A 15,469-nucleotide genomic window follows, 5' to 3' on the forward strand; every position below is an offset into this window, starting at 1 on the left:
TCTTCTAGTGATATCCTCCTTCCTACACCATCAGCACAGGTTATGAGTGTTATGTTGCAAGTTGCGTTGTTGGTCGTGATTTCAGTACCTGCATTTAAATTTTGAGGGACTGCATTCTACAGCAGGCCTACATTATCTATAGCTGGAGTTTCTGGTAAAATTCACATTCAACCATCTCAGGCATGCAAGAAGGCTGCAATCAGATTTGGGTTGGGAATTAATTCTGCATATACTTGGAGTGAAGAAGGTGGTCTTAGTCTTGGCACATTCCTGTGTGATCAGCTGGGTATGAGCAGTTACAGGTGCACTCTAGATTTCACACATTAAGTTGTAGTCAATTCATCTGCTGTAGCAGTTATGTAGAATGCCATAAGCTGTCAGTGAACTTCTGGTTTGAGATGCATATTGTTTTATTGAACATCAAAACTGTATAGAAAGTTTACGACATTAAATCATTAGCTGATAATTGGAATTGCTCACCAGTTCCCCTTGCTGGAGTATATAATCTTAGTGAGTGAGTTAATAAATCTGCAATGTCCAGCTGATGGATTTATACATATAATTTATGTTCATTGACAACTGATTTTGAGCGTCACATGCACTTTGTATATAGCAATTGAAATTCAGTAATGTCATATGAATTTGGTAGCTTGATTTAGCCAGGGTTATCACAGAAAAGTAGTTTAGTCCATCAGCTACTTGTCTATTTTTAAGCCTGGCAGCAATGTGCTAGCTATATGCAGAATGATAGCTCTCTTATACTCATAAACAGTCAAAGAATTCCCTGGATTGTGTTAAAATTTACATTGTTGACAATTTATGCAAAAAATTGTCATTTATCTCATTGGCTACAAACAATATGAGGGGAATAACAACCTAAACAAAGCTACATGGGTTGTCAAAAACATGCAAAAAGGAATGAAAAGAGGATTCCAGATGAAGGATATATCAAAAAACTTCATATCTTAGAATAAACAAATGGAAAAGAAAATGCATTGCTTCAATCAAAAAACTTATGTTAGAAGTGAGCTAGAATCACTCACTGCTTCAATACGCAAGCAACATTTATCATGAATGAGATTGATTAGGAAAATATTTGTTATCAGATAGCTAACATCTAAATTATCCCCAACACTACTAATTACAGACACTACACTAAATGATTTTAAATTTAAAGTGTACAAGAGAGAAAGTAAACTTAAAACAAACTGTTGGTAACTTTGCATGTGTATTTCTCCATTCATGTGTGTTAAGCACAATGGAAGTATAAATAAAAGAAAAAGTATCTTATAGAAAGACAAGTACCTTTGCATGGCAAAGCTTGGTAATTGCATCCACATGAAGACTTTGCAGATCATCAAGAGTTGCAAGGTCCAAACCATCAATGTCCTCACTCTTGAATGACAATAAAGAATATGAGAAAATGCGCAAAAAACAGACACATGCTACTTTCTTTTTAGGAAAAAGTAAACAAAACTATTTGATCATAACAACATACATACAATCTTCTTCTGCTGTTCTATCAAAAATCGACAAGTCCTCATTAAAATGTGTAAAGTATCATGCAGAACATTATCTAGACAAACCAAAAATGCACCATCCTCAATTCAATCATAAGTATATATTAGGAGATTATATGTAATCATCCACTATCTTAGATGGATGTATGAATGCCCTACATAAAGTTATTTCAGTCATCCTATTACTAAAAGATACAGCATTAAGTGTTACAGTCGAGTGTCAACTGTATCCAAGAAAATATAAGACAAGAACATTTAACCAACACAGCATATTGTCTCCACGTCCCTTGCAACACACACTTGAAAATAACGCAGAAAAATTGCCTAACCAAACCTCAACAAAATATTTGATAATAAACATGAATAAAATGAAATAGTCTAGTGAGAACAATCTATGAAAAGTATAAATTCTCATACACAATATGATATAGCATCTAGACTACCTAAAATGCCTTCAGAATGCATGAATAGCCTAAATAACTTCAGGTGTTAATTGCTCCAAATTACAGTGTGCAGTGCACATTAATTTCAAACATATCTTTGTCCAATCTTGATTTATAGAATTTGACCTCCTAATTTCAAATGAAACAAAAACAGCATATAGTGGACACCAAAGCCCAAGTCATAATGGACATTGCTATAGCCAACAGAGAGAATAGCATTCAATATAGATTTTTCTTTAAAAGGTCATCAATAATGGTCATTCATATTGCTTTAAATGGAAACTAACCTAGAAGCATTCTGGAATGCCAATATCATACGATTGAGAAGAAAATGCTAAACAGAGCATGCTTCTTTTCTCTTAATCCTCATAGTAAAAGAGATTCGAGTAAAATGCTCCTTGAGATGACAAAAGGCTATTTTAACAATTGCAATAGCCACAATATAGCTAGGCTGGCCAAGAAGAAATGTTATGAATCAATCTTAAATTCATTAAATTCCCGTTTTATAGTAAAGCTGTGATGTGCCCATTTGTTTTAATAATTAAATAATATAGTTTATGATAATAATATTTAAATAAATAAATAATAATAAGATATAATTCTGATTACAATATAAATAATTAATGATAATTAAATCAAATATTACTATTAAAAAATTAAAATAATGATAACCTAGGGGGAAAAGTGGATTTTAGCAAGATTGCTCAATGCATGCTAAGACCACAAGCAATGGAATACTAGGAACAACAAAGGATTAAAGAACCAGAGCAGGAAAGATGCACAATGGATAAGGTTATAAATTATAATAGAGCAAAGCTCATGGAAGGAGAAGGTGAGTTTTTTAGAGAGTAATGCTTTCTTTCTAAAATGGGGGCAGGTAAAGGATTTTAAAACTTTGGAAAATGGTTTTTGCATGGTAACGATGGACATTGCCCAGGACAGGGATTGGATTATGAATGGAGGCCCATATTTTATGCAAGGCTTTGGTTTTTATATGAAACCATGGGTTCCAAACTTTGACCCAACAAAGGAAGTTATTAAACATTTTCCTATTTGGGTGGGTCTACAAAATCTCCCACGGGAATACTAGAATGATTATTGTTATCAGATGATAGGAAATAAGTTGGGAACCTTTGTGAAAGTAGTGGAGATGGTGGATAAGGTAACTTTTCAAATGTTCCCCAAGATCTGTATTATATAGAATGATTGCCACCCTTTACCAAAAATGATTGAGCTCTATTCGAAGGTGGAAGTGTGGAGACAACCTCTATCAATAGAGGAAGAGTTAATGGTGTGTGAACATTGCCTTAGTGAAGACCATGGTTCTAAAAAATGTGGGCAAGCAAGGCGCTTGAAAGGAAAGGAGGAAAGTCTTTTGAATAGGGCAATAGAGATGTCTGGAGTATGGAAGGTGGAGCAAAGGCTAAAAGAGAGAGACTCTCTAGATATGGCGGCAGATCTGGAAAGTGTTACATCCCAAATTTTGCCCTAATTTTTAATTTGATCATAACTATTGGTTTAACGAATTATTTCTTTCCCTGACCATGTGAAATGAATTAGTTATTTATAGACATTGTATCAACTGTTAACAAATTATTTCTCTTCTTGACCATGTGAAACGAGTTAGTTATCTATATACGTTGTACCAACTGTTAATGAATTATTTCTTTTCATGATCATGTGAAATGAGTTAGTTATTATAGACGTTGATGAAATAACCAGTAACGTATAACTGTTATTAGATGATTAGCAGTCATTTGGTTTGAATTAACAATCAATATATTTTGGAATTAATGTTTTGGCGAGAATGTTTTGCTTGGGTGATTACAGGAGAAGACTGAAGAGAGGGGAAGCATTACGGACCAGCAACTATGACCTAAGACTCCCTTGGAAAGGATACGAAGACAAATATAATTCATACCTTTAGAGATTTAATATTAAATCTTCTTATTTTATCATTATAATAAACACTTAAATACAAACAAATAAATATAAAAATGAAATGGCACTAATAAATTATAATAATATAATCTAATGATGTCACCTCATCAATATACGTACATATACATAAGAGCATATAATAATAATAAAATAAAGTTTAAACTCTTCAATTCCTCCTTATTTCTTTTCCCTCTTTAATTCTTTTCAAAATCAAATTCATGTTGTACTCGAATAGTCATCTTGGAAACTGATGGAAGCCGAGGAGTCTCGACTAAGTCTTAAGAAGCCATGATCGAATTAGGCAGAGCATACCTCCTTCATCTCCTATTCCCTCCTATCTCCATACTGCTGCATTTTCATATTGAGTTACAGCAGAATACCCTTCCTCATTCACACCTCGATTCCTTGTTTTATTTTCTTCATAATAATACCGACGACCGGAGTCTAGGATTAGTCTCAAGTTAGCAGGTGGACAAGAGACACGGCTAGAGCAAGGGAAATACAATCAAATCGCAGGTCATGACTCCTGATTTACTTTTATTTATTTTTTCAAAGATAAGCCCACTGGAAACGGGTCTTCCTATTTTCAAGATTGAATACCATAGAAACAATGTAAATCATGAATCGATTTTACTGAGTTTAATATCTATCTTCAGCCAATATATAATGATAGGGTTAAGAATAAATTAAATATGTTTTCCAAATCCTTTTCTCTCTGATTTGAGTATCCATCCACAACTGGGTAGACATGTTAAATAGAGATCAATTTATAATACTAGTTGCTTGTATTCTGAAGTGTATATGAGATCATTCACCGAGTAATCCCTGAGTAAATATCATTTATGAATTCATTTGGTAGTTGTATCAAACTTGATTGATTACATAAATCCACATCAATGCACATGCTTTAAAAATTTTCCAAACATATTCAGAACATTTTTAACACCAAGGAATTCACCGGCAAGATGCCAAGGAATTGGTGAAGAGGTGTAAAACAATATCAGAATGCTCATAATCTTGCGGACACCGAGGAATTCACCCGACAGATAAGCTATTGAATGGTGAGGAGGTGGAAATAAACCGGTAGAAACAAATAATGAAATCAGATTGGAATAATAAATAATTAATAGCTTATGCATGTCCTGGTAATAGAATCTGTTGTCAAGTCGAGTGGTGGTGATCGGGTTCATGAACCCAACTAAAATCCATGGCCAAGGTAGTTATAGACATATGTGCCGATTTTGAGATCACTTGTTTGTCCATAGATATCAGTTATATAGGTATAACTGATGGGGCACTCAAATCACCGAGTAGCTCGGATGGCTAGGCTAAAGAACATCCCAAGCCCGATCTCGAGGTAGGGAGGGCCGTTTTATTAAGTTAAGATGTGTGGGGATAAGTATGGCCTGAGGTTGGGAGGTTAAGCCTTGTCAATGCTTCTCCTCTAACCAATGCCAAGGCTTGAACAACAAGATAAAGGGATTCTTCTGATATCTCTTTATGTTTCTTTTGCACTGTTACTTTTAATCCTTAGAAGAATAATAGATAGATTAGTTTTCTAATAGCATAATTTGAATGAATGTTTAGTTGATATAGAAGTTAGCTGTTATATTATTTTCAGCTGAATGTCTTATCAATTAGAAAAGGTTAAAATGTTAGTAATGTATTTATTTATTTATTTATTTATTTCATTTGATCTCGTTATATCAGCTGAGCATGAAATACAGTTAAAATAGAAACAATTACTTTCATCGTAGTTAGTTAATGGAAGTCATTGTCATGTGGAATGGAATCAGTTACTTATTAAATCAGATTATTAGGTGATTTAAATTGGTTATGAAAATTTGTTTGTTACAGAAAGTGTTTTGATTTTGAAAACAAGAGAGAATAACTTGCAAGAGAGAAAAAGTGAAGGGGATGGGGACGTTATGATAGAGGAGGAGGATTGTCAAGAAAAGAGGAAAATTCTAAGTGAGAAAGAGTGTCAACAAGATCATATGAAGGTAGAAAGAGAGGTCCAATTCTCAGGAGTAGAAAGGGGCAAAAAAGAATCGGAATGTTTGTGTGCAGAAGGGGAAACAACTTATGATGAAAGCTCTTCGAAAAGTAGGATCAATTCTCAAGCGTTAATCAAGAAGGTAGATCAAGTTCAGGGGATGGAAGAATGCACGGGTGAAGAAGGGGTATGAACTAAAGAAGGATTTATGTCTTGTTTTGAGGTGGAAGACAATAGGGTGTTCTTAGAAGAGTGAGTAGGATGTGATGAAGAAGGTTTTAAAGATATAGAGATTTCCCATATAAGAAACTTGAAGGGGTGTTTAACTAAAGATTCTTTCATGGAAGAGAGTTTCGAGGAGGAAGATCTGGATATGGAGGATCGACAATAAAGGTAGGAGGATTTCTTAGGGTTGGATGATGAGAGTACTCTAAAAGAAAAGAGAACTCTAGCTAAAACTGAACAAAAGAATCATAAAATTCAGGTTGGGGGAAGTCAAAAAAGAGAGAGACAAACTATAAATGCATTAATCCAGATAGCTAGAACTGCAAGAGGTCAAAGTAAACTGAAAATGGGAAGGGGAAAGACCCCTTCCCGAAGAAGATGAAGCTCCTATCCTGGAATGTCAAGGGCTACAATGCCCCTGATAAAGTTCGTTTGATCAAGAGAGGCCTTGATCAAGTGAGACTGGATATTGTATAGTGAATGGGTTGCGACAAAAGGAATTGTTGGGGCTGTAAGTGTGTTATGGAAGGAGGGCTCGGTTAATGCTGTTGTAATGCAACAGGAAAGCAATTGGCAATGGTTAGAGTTAAGATCTAAACAGGTTGAAGTGGAATTTAATGTGATAAATGTTTATGGTCATGTGCAGAGTAGGGACGAGATTGTGGAAATCTCTAACAAGTGTAATGGAGGCCCATCAAGATGAGATACCAATGTTGGGAGGTGATTTTAATGTTATTCTCTACCCAGAGGAAAAAAAAAGGGAGGAAGAGGTTGGAGATCGGTAAATCAGGAAGATTTCTCAGCCTTTGTGACAAAAAATGGTCTAGTGGATATTCCCTTTAAACAAGGTAAGTTTACATGGACTAATAGGAGACCAGGGTTTGTAAATATTGTTGAAAAACTGGATAGATTTCTGATTGGAGGTGACTAGACGAAGGTTGAATGGATGGTAGAAGTAGAAATTTTGCCTATACATGGTTCGGACCACTTCCTAATTGGGCTTGGAATACAAGAAGAATCCTCGCCGAATCAATGCCCCTTCAAATTTGAAGCAATGTGGCTACAAGGGGATGGTTTTAAAGATTTGATCCAGCACAGGTGGTGAAAAGCTCCTTTTTTTTAGGGAATAAGGCCTTTATTGTTTTTAAAAACTTACAATTCATAAACGAGAAGTTGAAGGTCTGGAATAGGGAATCCTTCCAGAACATTTTTAGAAAGAAGGTTGAGTTAGAACTCTCTTTAAAGGAATTAAATGACAGAGTGATTTTACAGGGTATGGAGGAGGAGGATTTTGAAGAAGAGAAAAGGTTAAAAAAGGAATATGAGGAGATTTTGTCAAGAGAGCAGGTGTTCTAGAGACAGAAAACTAGAGAGACATGGCTAAATGAAGGTGATAGAAACACAAAAGTCTTCCATAGTTCAGTGAAAGTTAGAAGAGCTCATAATAGAATTTTCTCCATTGTAAATTCGGAAGGGGATTTGGTGAAGGATCCAAAGATGTTCAAGCAAGAGGTTGTCTCTTTTTTCCAAAATAAAGGTAGGTTGGGAGAAAATGAGGGCGAGGAAGAGGGTGATGTTTTAGAATGCATTCCTAATTGTGTAACAAAAGAACAGCATAGGATGTTGTTTGCAAAAGTGACAAAGGAAGAAGTGAAGTGTGCTTTATAGGGGTTAGGAAAGGACAAAAGTCTTGGGCCCGATGGTTTTTCAGGTTTTTCTGCGACTATTTGGAGAATGAGGTTTGGGAAGTAGTTGAGGAATCTAGGCAAGGGAGGTTGATGTTGAAAGACTTAAACAACACCTTCATAGCAAATAGACTTAAGAAGGTGTTAAACGCTATGATATCTAAGGAACAAAGTGGATTTGCTCCAAGAAGATCCATTTTTTAACGTGTTATAATAGCTCGTGAAATGATTTGCTCTATTAGAGTCAAAAATCTTAGTAAAATGATGGTAAAGTTAAACATAAGGAGAGCCTACGGTGAAGTTAATAGGGATTTTCTATTGAGAGTCTTGGCAAAATTTGGTTTTAATTCAAGATGGAGTAGTTGGGTCAATGGTTGTATTGGTTCAGCGAGGTTCTCTGTTCTTATTAATGGAAGTCCGCAAGGATTTTTTGAAATGGAAAGGTATTAGACAAGGAGACCCATTATCCCCCTTTCTTTTTATCATTTTAGCTAAGGTGTTGGGAAGGTTGATTGGGATTAAAAGAGATGACTGGCATTAGAAAGGAGTTAAGTTAGCAACTGGGGTGGATGTTGTGTCACACCTTCAGTTTGTAGATGATACATTCCTAGCTGGTTCTCTGTTCTTATTAATGAAAGTCCCCAAGGATTTTTTGAAATGGAGAAAGGTATTAGACAAGGAGACCAATTATCTCCCTTTCTTTTTATCATTTTAGTTGAGGTGTTGGGAAGGCTGATTGGGGTTAAAAGAGATGACAAGCATTGGAAAGGAGTTAAGGTAGCAATTAGAGTGGATGTTGTCTCACACCTTTAGCTTGTAGATGATACATTCCTAGCTGGGGATGCTTCAGAGATTGAAGCCAAACTGATGAAGAAGAAGTTAGAGCTTTAAGGGAAAGTATCTCGACATTTCATTAATTGGCAAAAATCTGAGATCTTTGACACCCCTGTAAGTTAAAAATTGTCTTTAAGAAATTTCAAACATCAAGCAGGGTTTGCTCCCAAGTAGATATCTAGGGATCCCATTGTTTCAAGGAAGAAATAAAGGGGAGGTTTGGAAATGTTTAGTAGAGAAGTGCTTTAAGAAGATGGAGGGATGGAAAGGAAGGTGGCTATCCTCGGCATGGAGGATTTTGATGTTAAAATCGATGGTCTCTATTGTCCCCATTTTTTCAATGTATGTGTCTTAATATTCCAAAGAAGGTGATTAGCAATGTAGAAAAACAAATGCGAAGTTTTTTTTGGAGTGGAATAGGGGAAAGTGATAAAATCACTTTGTTGAGATGGGATAAGATTTGTCGACCAAAAACCTTTGGAGGAGCAACCTTGAGAGACGGGAATCTAATGAATGTGGCTTTAGGTGCAAAATTGGTGTGGCAAATGGTTACAGATTCATAACACTTATGGACGAAATATGTAAGAGTCAAATATCTAGATTCTAATGATGGGACAAGGATACTGACAATTCAAAATCCTTTAGGAGGTTCGGCTATATGCAACTTCATTATCTCCTGTTGACATGTTATCATTGATCACATTTCATGGAAGGTTGGTGATGGGCATCAAGCAAACTTTTGGGAGGATTCTTGGAATGGCTATGAGGTTCTTGATGAGGAGTGTTAGGATAGAGAGCAAAAACAAAGTTTGTTTGATTTATGGGGTTGTAACATCAGAGACTATATGATAGAGTCAAAAGGTTTGTTGGGTAAAATTTGGGTTTGGAAGGATTGGACGGTGGATGGTCTATCCCTTCAATAACAACAATATTTAAACGGTGTGTTCTCTAAGAGAAAAGTCTTCTTGATAAAAAGAAATGGCAATATTAGATGGTGTGCTTCATCTTCAGGCGAGTATTCTGTTAAGTTACGTTATGACTTATTATCACAAAGGATGGAAGTTGGTTTTGGAGCTGGAGACTTATGCTGGAATAAGGAGATTTTGCCAAAAGCAAGAACATTTTCATGGTTAGCAGTTCAACGTCATATTCTGACAAGGAAAGAAGGAAGAGATTAGGTTTTCAGGACCTATCGCAATGTGTGACGTGTTTAAGGGAGGAAGAATCAGTAGATCATATGCTTTTACATTGTGAAGTAGCAATGGAATGTTGGAGACAAGTGCAAGTTAAGATGGGTTGGAAGGGGCCCTAGAGAAATTCTCTAATGGATTTCTTCTCATCATGGCCACGGGTGAGAGAGAGAAACATGCTTGAAAGTGTGTGGATGGTCAGTCCATTTTTGTAATTTGAATAGTGTGGAAGGAGAGAACTTGGAGAATTTTTCAAGAGATTTCGGAACCAGTGGAAAAACTCTTGAGAAGGATTGACCATTCCATAGAAGAAGTGTAAGTGTTGTTGTGTTTAGAAAGGAACAGAGGAAATGTGTCTTTACTAAATATGATAGAGCTATTCAAAAAGAATGGGCAAGGATCAAAATTAGACAAGCTAGAGTTTTAAGAAATGATAAATCTAAAGAAGAACAGATAATAACGTCAGTGTGGACAGCACTAGAGGAGGGATGGATTAAGGCTAACTTCGATGGGGTTGTGTTGGGAAATCCTAGTAGATCAGGGGCTGGTTTTATAGTTCAGGATCAGAATGGGGAAACTCTTGCCTATGGGGTTGTAATGATCCCATTATAAAATAAATTATTTATCAAACTATTGTTAATGGGCCGATTGATTTAATATATCTCGAACCCATTTTTATTTTGTCTCCATCGTTTGTGTCGCCGTCAGCTATCTTTGTACACCCTCTGAAAGTTTCCCAAAAGGTATTTAAGCACAGCTTGTAGGTAGTCTTTAGGTTTGAATTATTTTCTCTATACTGCGAATTCCTGTTGGGATTCTCTGTTGATTGCCATTTCAGAAGTGAAAGATCTTCCCTATTTGGTCTTTTCGGTTTCGGTGGGATTCAACCCTCACCTATTCTGTCCCCTGTAATACTTCGCTCAAATCTGGCAAATCGGAGCATTATCTTTCAGCATATATATTTCTTGAAGGAATTATTTGTATCTGAGTTTCTATTATTGTGTCTAATCTACTTTTGTTTTGCATGAACGAGTTTGCATTCATTGTTGTGGCTCAAACACCTAACTGTGTGGTATCCGAGCATTTTCGTACAGCCCCCTCATTACCCATATGGCCTTCATCTCCTAGTGACCACCATACGGCCACTGTGCCTCTCCTCCCTCCACCATACAGCTCTTGTGCCTCTTCCCTATATGGCTTGTCCACCGTACGATCTCCTTTGTCCATCGTACGACCTTCACAACCATAGTGTACGGCCGCCTCACCATCCAGCACACCGTATGTTCACACAGATATCGTACAGCCTCCAGTTGGCATCCATACATCACTCCAATCTTACCACATTGCCCTCCAAAATCATGTACGGGTTCTATCACCTGATCACTATTTCAACAAAAAAATTGATAAGAATAGTTACGTGGGTCGGAACATTACAGTGGTATCAAAACACTTCGATCCTACCAGCCTGTGAACAGTGAATGAGAGTTTATAGCCAGAAGAGACAAAGAACCCATTCCATTGATATAATGGTTGCCAAACCGAAACCTACAGCTGTCGAACACGTGGCACTACTAAGAGAACTTGCCAGGAATCAGGCACAGATCACTGATACTCAGCGACTCATGGAAGACACTCTCAAGAAGTTGGCAGACAATAAAATATCCAGAGAACAAAATGGTCACAACGCAGACTTGATGTCAGGTAAATCAAACCCTCATCCAGCACGCTCTCAACCTTCCATGCCATTTTTTTCCCCCACGGACGGAGGCACCACACAGAGGGAAACAACCAACCTTTGAAGAAATGCAAGAATAACTGAGAGAAGATTGGAAGAATGCTAATTTTAAGGAAGATATATCCTACAAAGATTACACGGATCTGAGAATGAGATATTCGGGAGGTGGAAACCAAGGATATTTTAATGATGATCTCAGAAGAAAGTTGAGTAAAGTAAATATGTCTCCATTTGATGGATCCGGATCCATATTTGCGCAAACGTGGGTAATGAAGGTTGATACTTACTTCCAACTGAATCCTATGCCAGAAGAAGAAGCAATCAAATTTGCAACACTGCACTTGGAGGGAGTTGCGCATGAATGGTGGCATCACGGCACCATCACACTAGGGCATGATCAAATAAATACTTATGCAGAATTCACTAAGAGTTTTATAGTTCGATTTGATAGTAAAGATCTGAAACTTAATTTCAAAAATTTGGCACAGCTGAGGCAAATTGGATCAGTCAACCAATACATTGCGGAATTTCAAAAACTCTTTGTTTTGGTCACGGCCATTTATGAAAGAAGACAGATAGTGCTCTTCATGGATGGATTGACAGAACCACTGAAAGGTTGGGTAAAAGGGTTCAATCCTGCCATCCTGTCGGAAGCTATTAAGAAGGCACGGAGCATGGCATCATCATCGACGTCATCCTCTCAAAGTTACTCACAACCCCAAACCGCCGGCATTTCTAACGGACAAAGATAATAAACCTCCACCAAGGAAGTCGTCACTAGACGAAGCTACCAGACAAGAACTTCGAAGGAAGAAATTATGTTTCAACTGCAAGGGAGCTTGGGAACCTGACCACAGATGCCTCGAAAAAGGAAAAATACACTACATTGAGGTTGCATCTGATGATGAGGATGAATAGGAAAAAACACTCGCCAAAAACAACCAACATCACGACAACACCAACATAGTTTGAACTGTACAGGAAGGATTGCAGCATTAGTACGACGCAGAGGAACTATCGCCCTAGCCAATAGCCTGAGGTGCACAGTGTTTCGAGTACAAGGAACCCTTCAAGGACAAAGGGTTATTCTGATGCTCAATAGCAAAGCTACGCTAAACTTCATAAACTCCTCTTTGGTGAAAGGAAGAGGTCTACCTACGGAGATGCACGCAAGATTTCAAGTCAAGGTTGCTAGAGGGACTCTCCTACCTTGCACACTTGTTCCACATCTAAGTATCACAATGGCAAATCACACGGTGACCGAGGATTTCTTCATGGTGGACCTTGATGATATGGAGGTTATTCTAGGAATACAGTGGATGGAGACACTTGATGAATACACTCAGAGTTTCAAACAGATGGACTTTACTTTTGTTGTTGATGGAAAGAAGGTTGTTCTTCACGGAATGGCAAACGAGGGTCCAAAGGAAATTTCTGCAAATCGGATGGAAGCAATTTTTCGGCGTGATGACATTGCGTGGGCTATACATTGTTTTATCTTGGCGGAACCTATAAAAGGACAATGGACACCTCCCCAAGATGATGATCTCCAAGATTTTTTGAGTAAACATGATAAAGTTTTCATTGGAATTCCTCCTGACATACTGCCTCATCAAGGATTTGAGCATACTATTGAGTTGGAAGCTGGAGCCAAGCTAGTCATAACCACACCCTATCGTCATCCCAAAAAATTCAAAGATGAGATTGAAAACAGTATTCAAGAACTGCTGAAGAAAGGATGGATCCGTCCCAGTTCTAGCCCCTTCGCATCATCAGTAGTTTTGGTCAAGAAGAAGGACAGGACGATGCGCATGTGTGTGGGCTGCCGTGTGTTGAACAAAAAACAATAAAGAATAGATATCCCATTCCAAGGATAGATGAGTTGTTGGATGAATTACATGGCACAATCTATTTTTCAAAAATAAATCTTCGTTTCGGATACTATCAGATCCACATGAGGGAGGAAGACATAGAAAAGACGACCTTTTGTTGTCACTATGGGCATTATGAATTCTTGGTCATGCCGTTCGGATTGACAAATGCACCTACTACATTCCAATCATGCATGCTTTGCATCTTCAACAAACAATTGTGTAAGTACTTATTGGTATTTTTTGATGATCTTATTTATAGCAAGACATGGGGGGAGCACTTGAAGCATCTGGATGAAGACCTAAGGATCATGGAGGAGCAGTCTTTGTTTACCAAGCAGTCCAAGAGTGAATTCAATATGACAAAAATATTGTACCTGGGGCATATTGTCAATAAATACGGAGTTCAAATTCATCAGGAAAAGATTCAGGCCATCCGTGATTGGCCTCCCCCAAAATCACTCACGGATTTGCGAGGGTTTTTTGAACTATGCAGTTATTACCGAAGGTTCGTTAAAGAATTCTCTCAGCTCAGTGCACCCTTAACGGATCTGACAAGGGGTCTTTCTAGTGGATCGAAAAGGTACAACTCACTTTTGATAAACTGAAGAAGGCAATGAGCACTTGTCCCATACTTGCATTACCTGATTTCACTCGACCATTCATTCTAGAGTGCGACACATCTAGAGAAGGCACTAGCACGGTACTAATGCAAGATTGATACCCCATAGCTTATGAGAGCAGGAAGCTTACACAAACGGAACACTTATATTCTATCTACGAAAAACTAATGTTGGCCATCGTACATGCACTAACCAAGTTTTGGCAGTATTTGGTGGGTGCCAAGTTTGTCATCTATATAAATCACAACAGTTTGAGATATTTTCTGGAGCAACGAGATTTGAACGAGAGGCAACAAAAATGGGTAAACAAGGTTCAGGCTTTTGATTTTGATATTGAATATGTGAAAGGGAAGAACAATGTGGTTGCAAATGCCTTTGTCCAGGAAACCCACCATCTGCTCACTAAACCAGATTTCAGCTGATTGGAAGGCACATCTGTTGGTAGAATATTCCAAAAACACATTTGCCTGTGAGCTAATGGATGGCAACACCTAGGATGATTGGTACAGAGTGTTGGATGACATCATCTCCTATAAGAATTGGATATTTTTAGTGTCGGAATCCAAATTGAAGCAAAAAATCTTGAAGGAAGTACACGACTCACCCTGGGCAGGTCACCCGAGTTTCCTCAAAACTTATAGGGAGAGGTTTTAATGAAAAGGACTCAAAAGGGATGTGTCGCAATATGTAAGAGAATATGTGATCTACAAGCAGAATAAATCCAAACATACTCTACCTATCGGGTTACTACAACCTTTGCCAATTCCAAAACATAAGTGGAAAAGTATCTCGATGGATTTCATAACAAGGCTTCCCAAGGTGAACGGAAAGGATTGTATTTTCGTGGTGGTTGACAGTTTGACAAAGTACACACATTTCTTTGCCATCCCCTCAGATTTTCAGGCTACACAAGTTGCCGATCTATTTTTCAAATAAGTCTTTCGTCTGCATGGGTTACCCTGAAACATTGTCAGTGATCGGGATGGGCGATTCATCAATATCTTCTGGACAAAACTGTTTCGACTAGTAGGGACAGAATTGTCACCAAGTACCAATTACCACCCTCAGACTAACGGACAAACGGAGATTGTGAACAAGTGGCTCGAAGGTTACCTTCGAAACTATGTTTCGGCACAACAACGAGCGTGGGTCAAGTGGATAAATTTAGGAGAATATTGTTACAATACCACGTATCACATGTCCATCAGGATGGCACCATTCAAAGCTTTGTACGGGTACGAACCCCTCTTCTTCATCGACATAGTGCTAAGAGACAGTCATGCACCAAGGGCGAGGGACTGGCTTCAGGAGGGACAAGACATCCTACGATACTTGAATGAAAACTTACAACGAGCACAAAATCAACAAAAGATGTATGTCAACAGACACCGAATGGAGAGGAGTTT

The 15,469-nt window shown here is 37.7% G+C and overlaps 1 protein-coding gene across 2 annotated transcripts in view; it reads right to left on the reverse strand.

Annotated features, from left to right (window-relative positions):
• LOC149575414 (kinesin-like protein KIN-7E, chloroplastic) overlaps nucleotides 1-15,469 on the reverse strand; it is a 139,271-nt gene that overhangs the window by 10,632 nt on the left and 113,170 nt on the right. For both annotated transcript variants that reach the window (XM_089815146.1, XM_089815147.1), the window contains exon 24: nucleotides 1,306-1,395. In XM_089815146.1, coding sequence (XP_089671272.1) covers nucleotides 1,306-1,395 — 90 coding nt within the window. The remainder of the gene's footprint in view (nucleotides 1-1,305; nucleotides 1,396-15,469) is intronic.

This window comes from Cupressus sempervirens, chromosome 2 (assembly GCF_028749045.1).
Source record: "Cupressus sempervirens isolate cs-2001-9-10 chromosome 2, ASM2874904v1, whole genome shotgun sequence".
Classification (NCBI taxonomy): domain Eukaryota; kingdom Viridiplantae; phylum Streptophyta; class Pinopsida; order Cupressales; family Cupressaceae; genus Cupressus; species Cupressus sempervirens.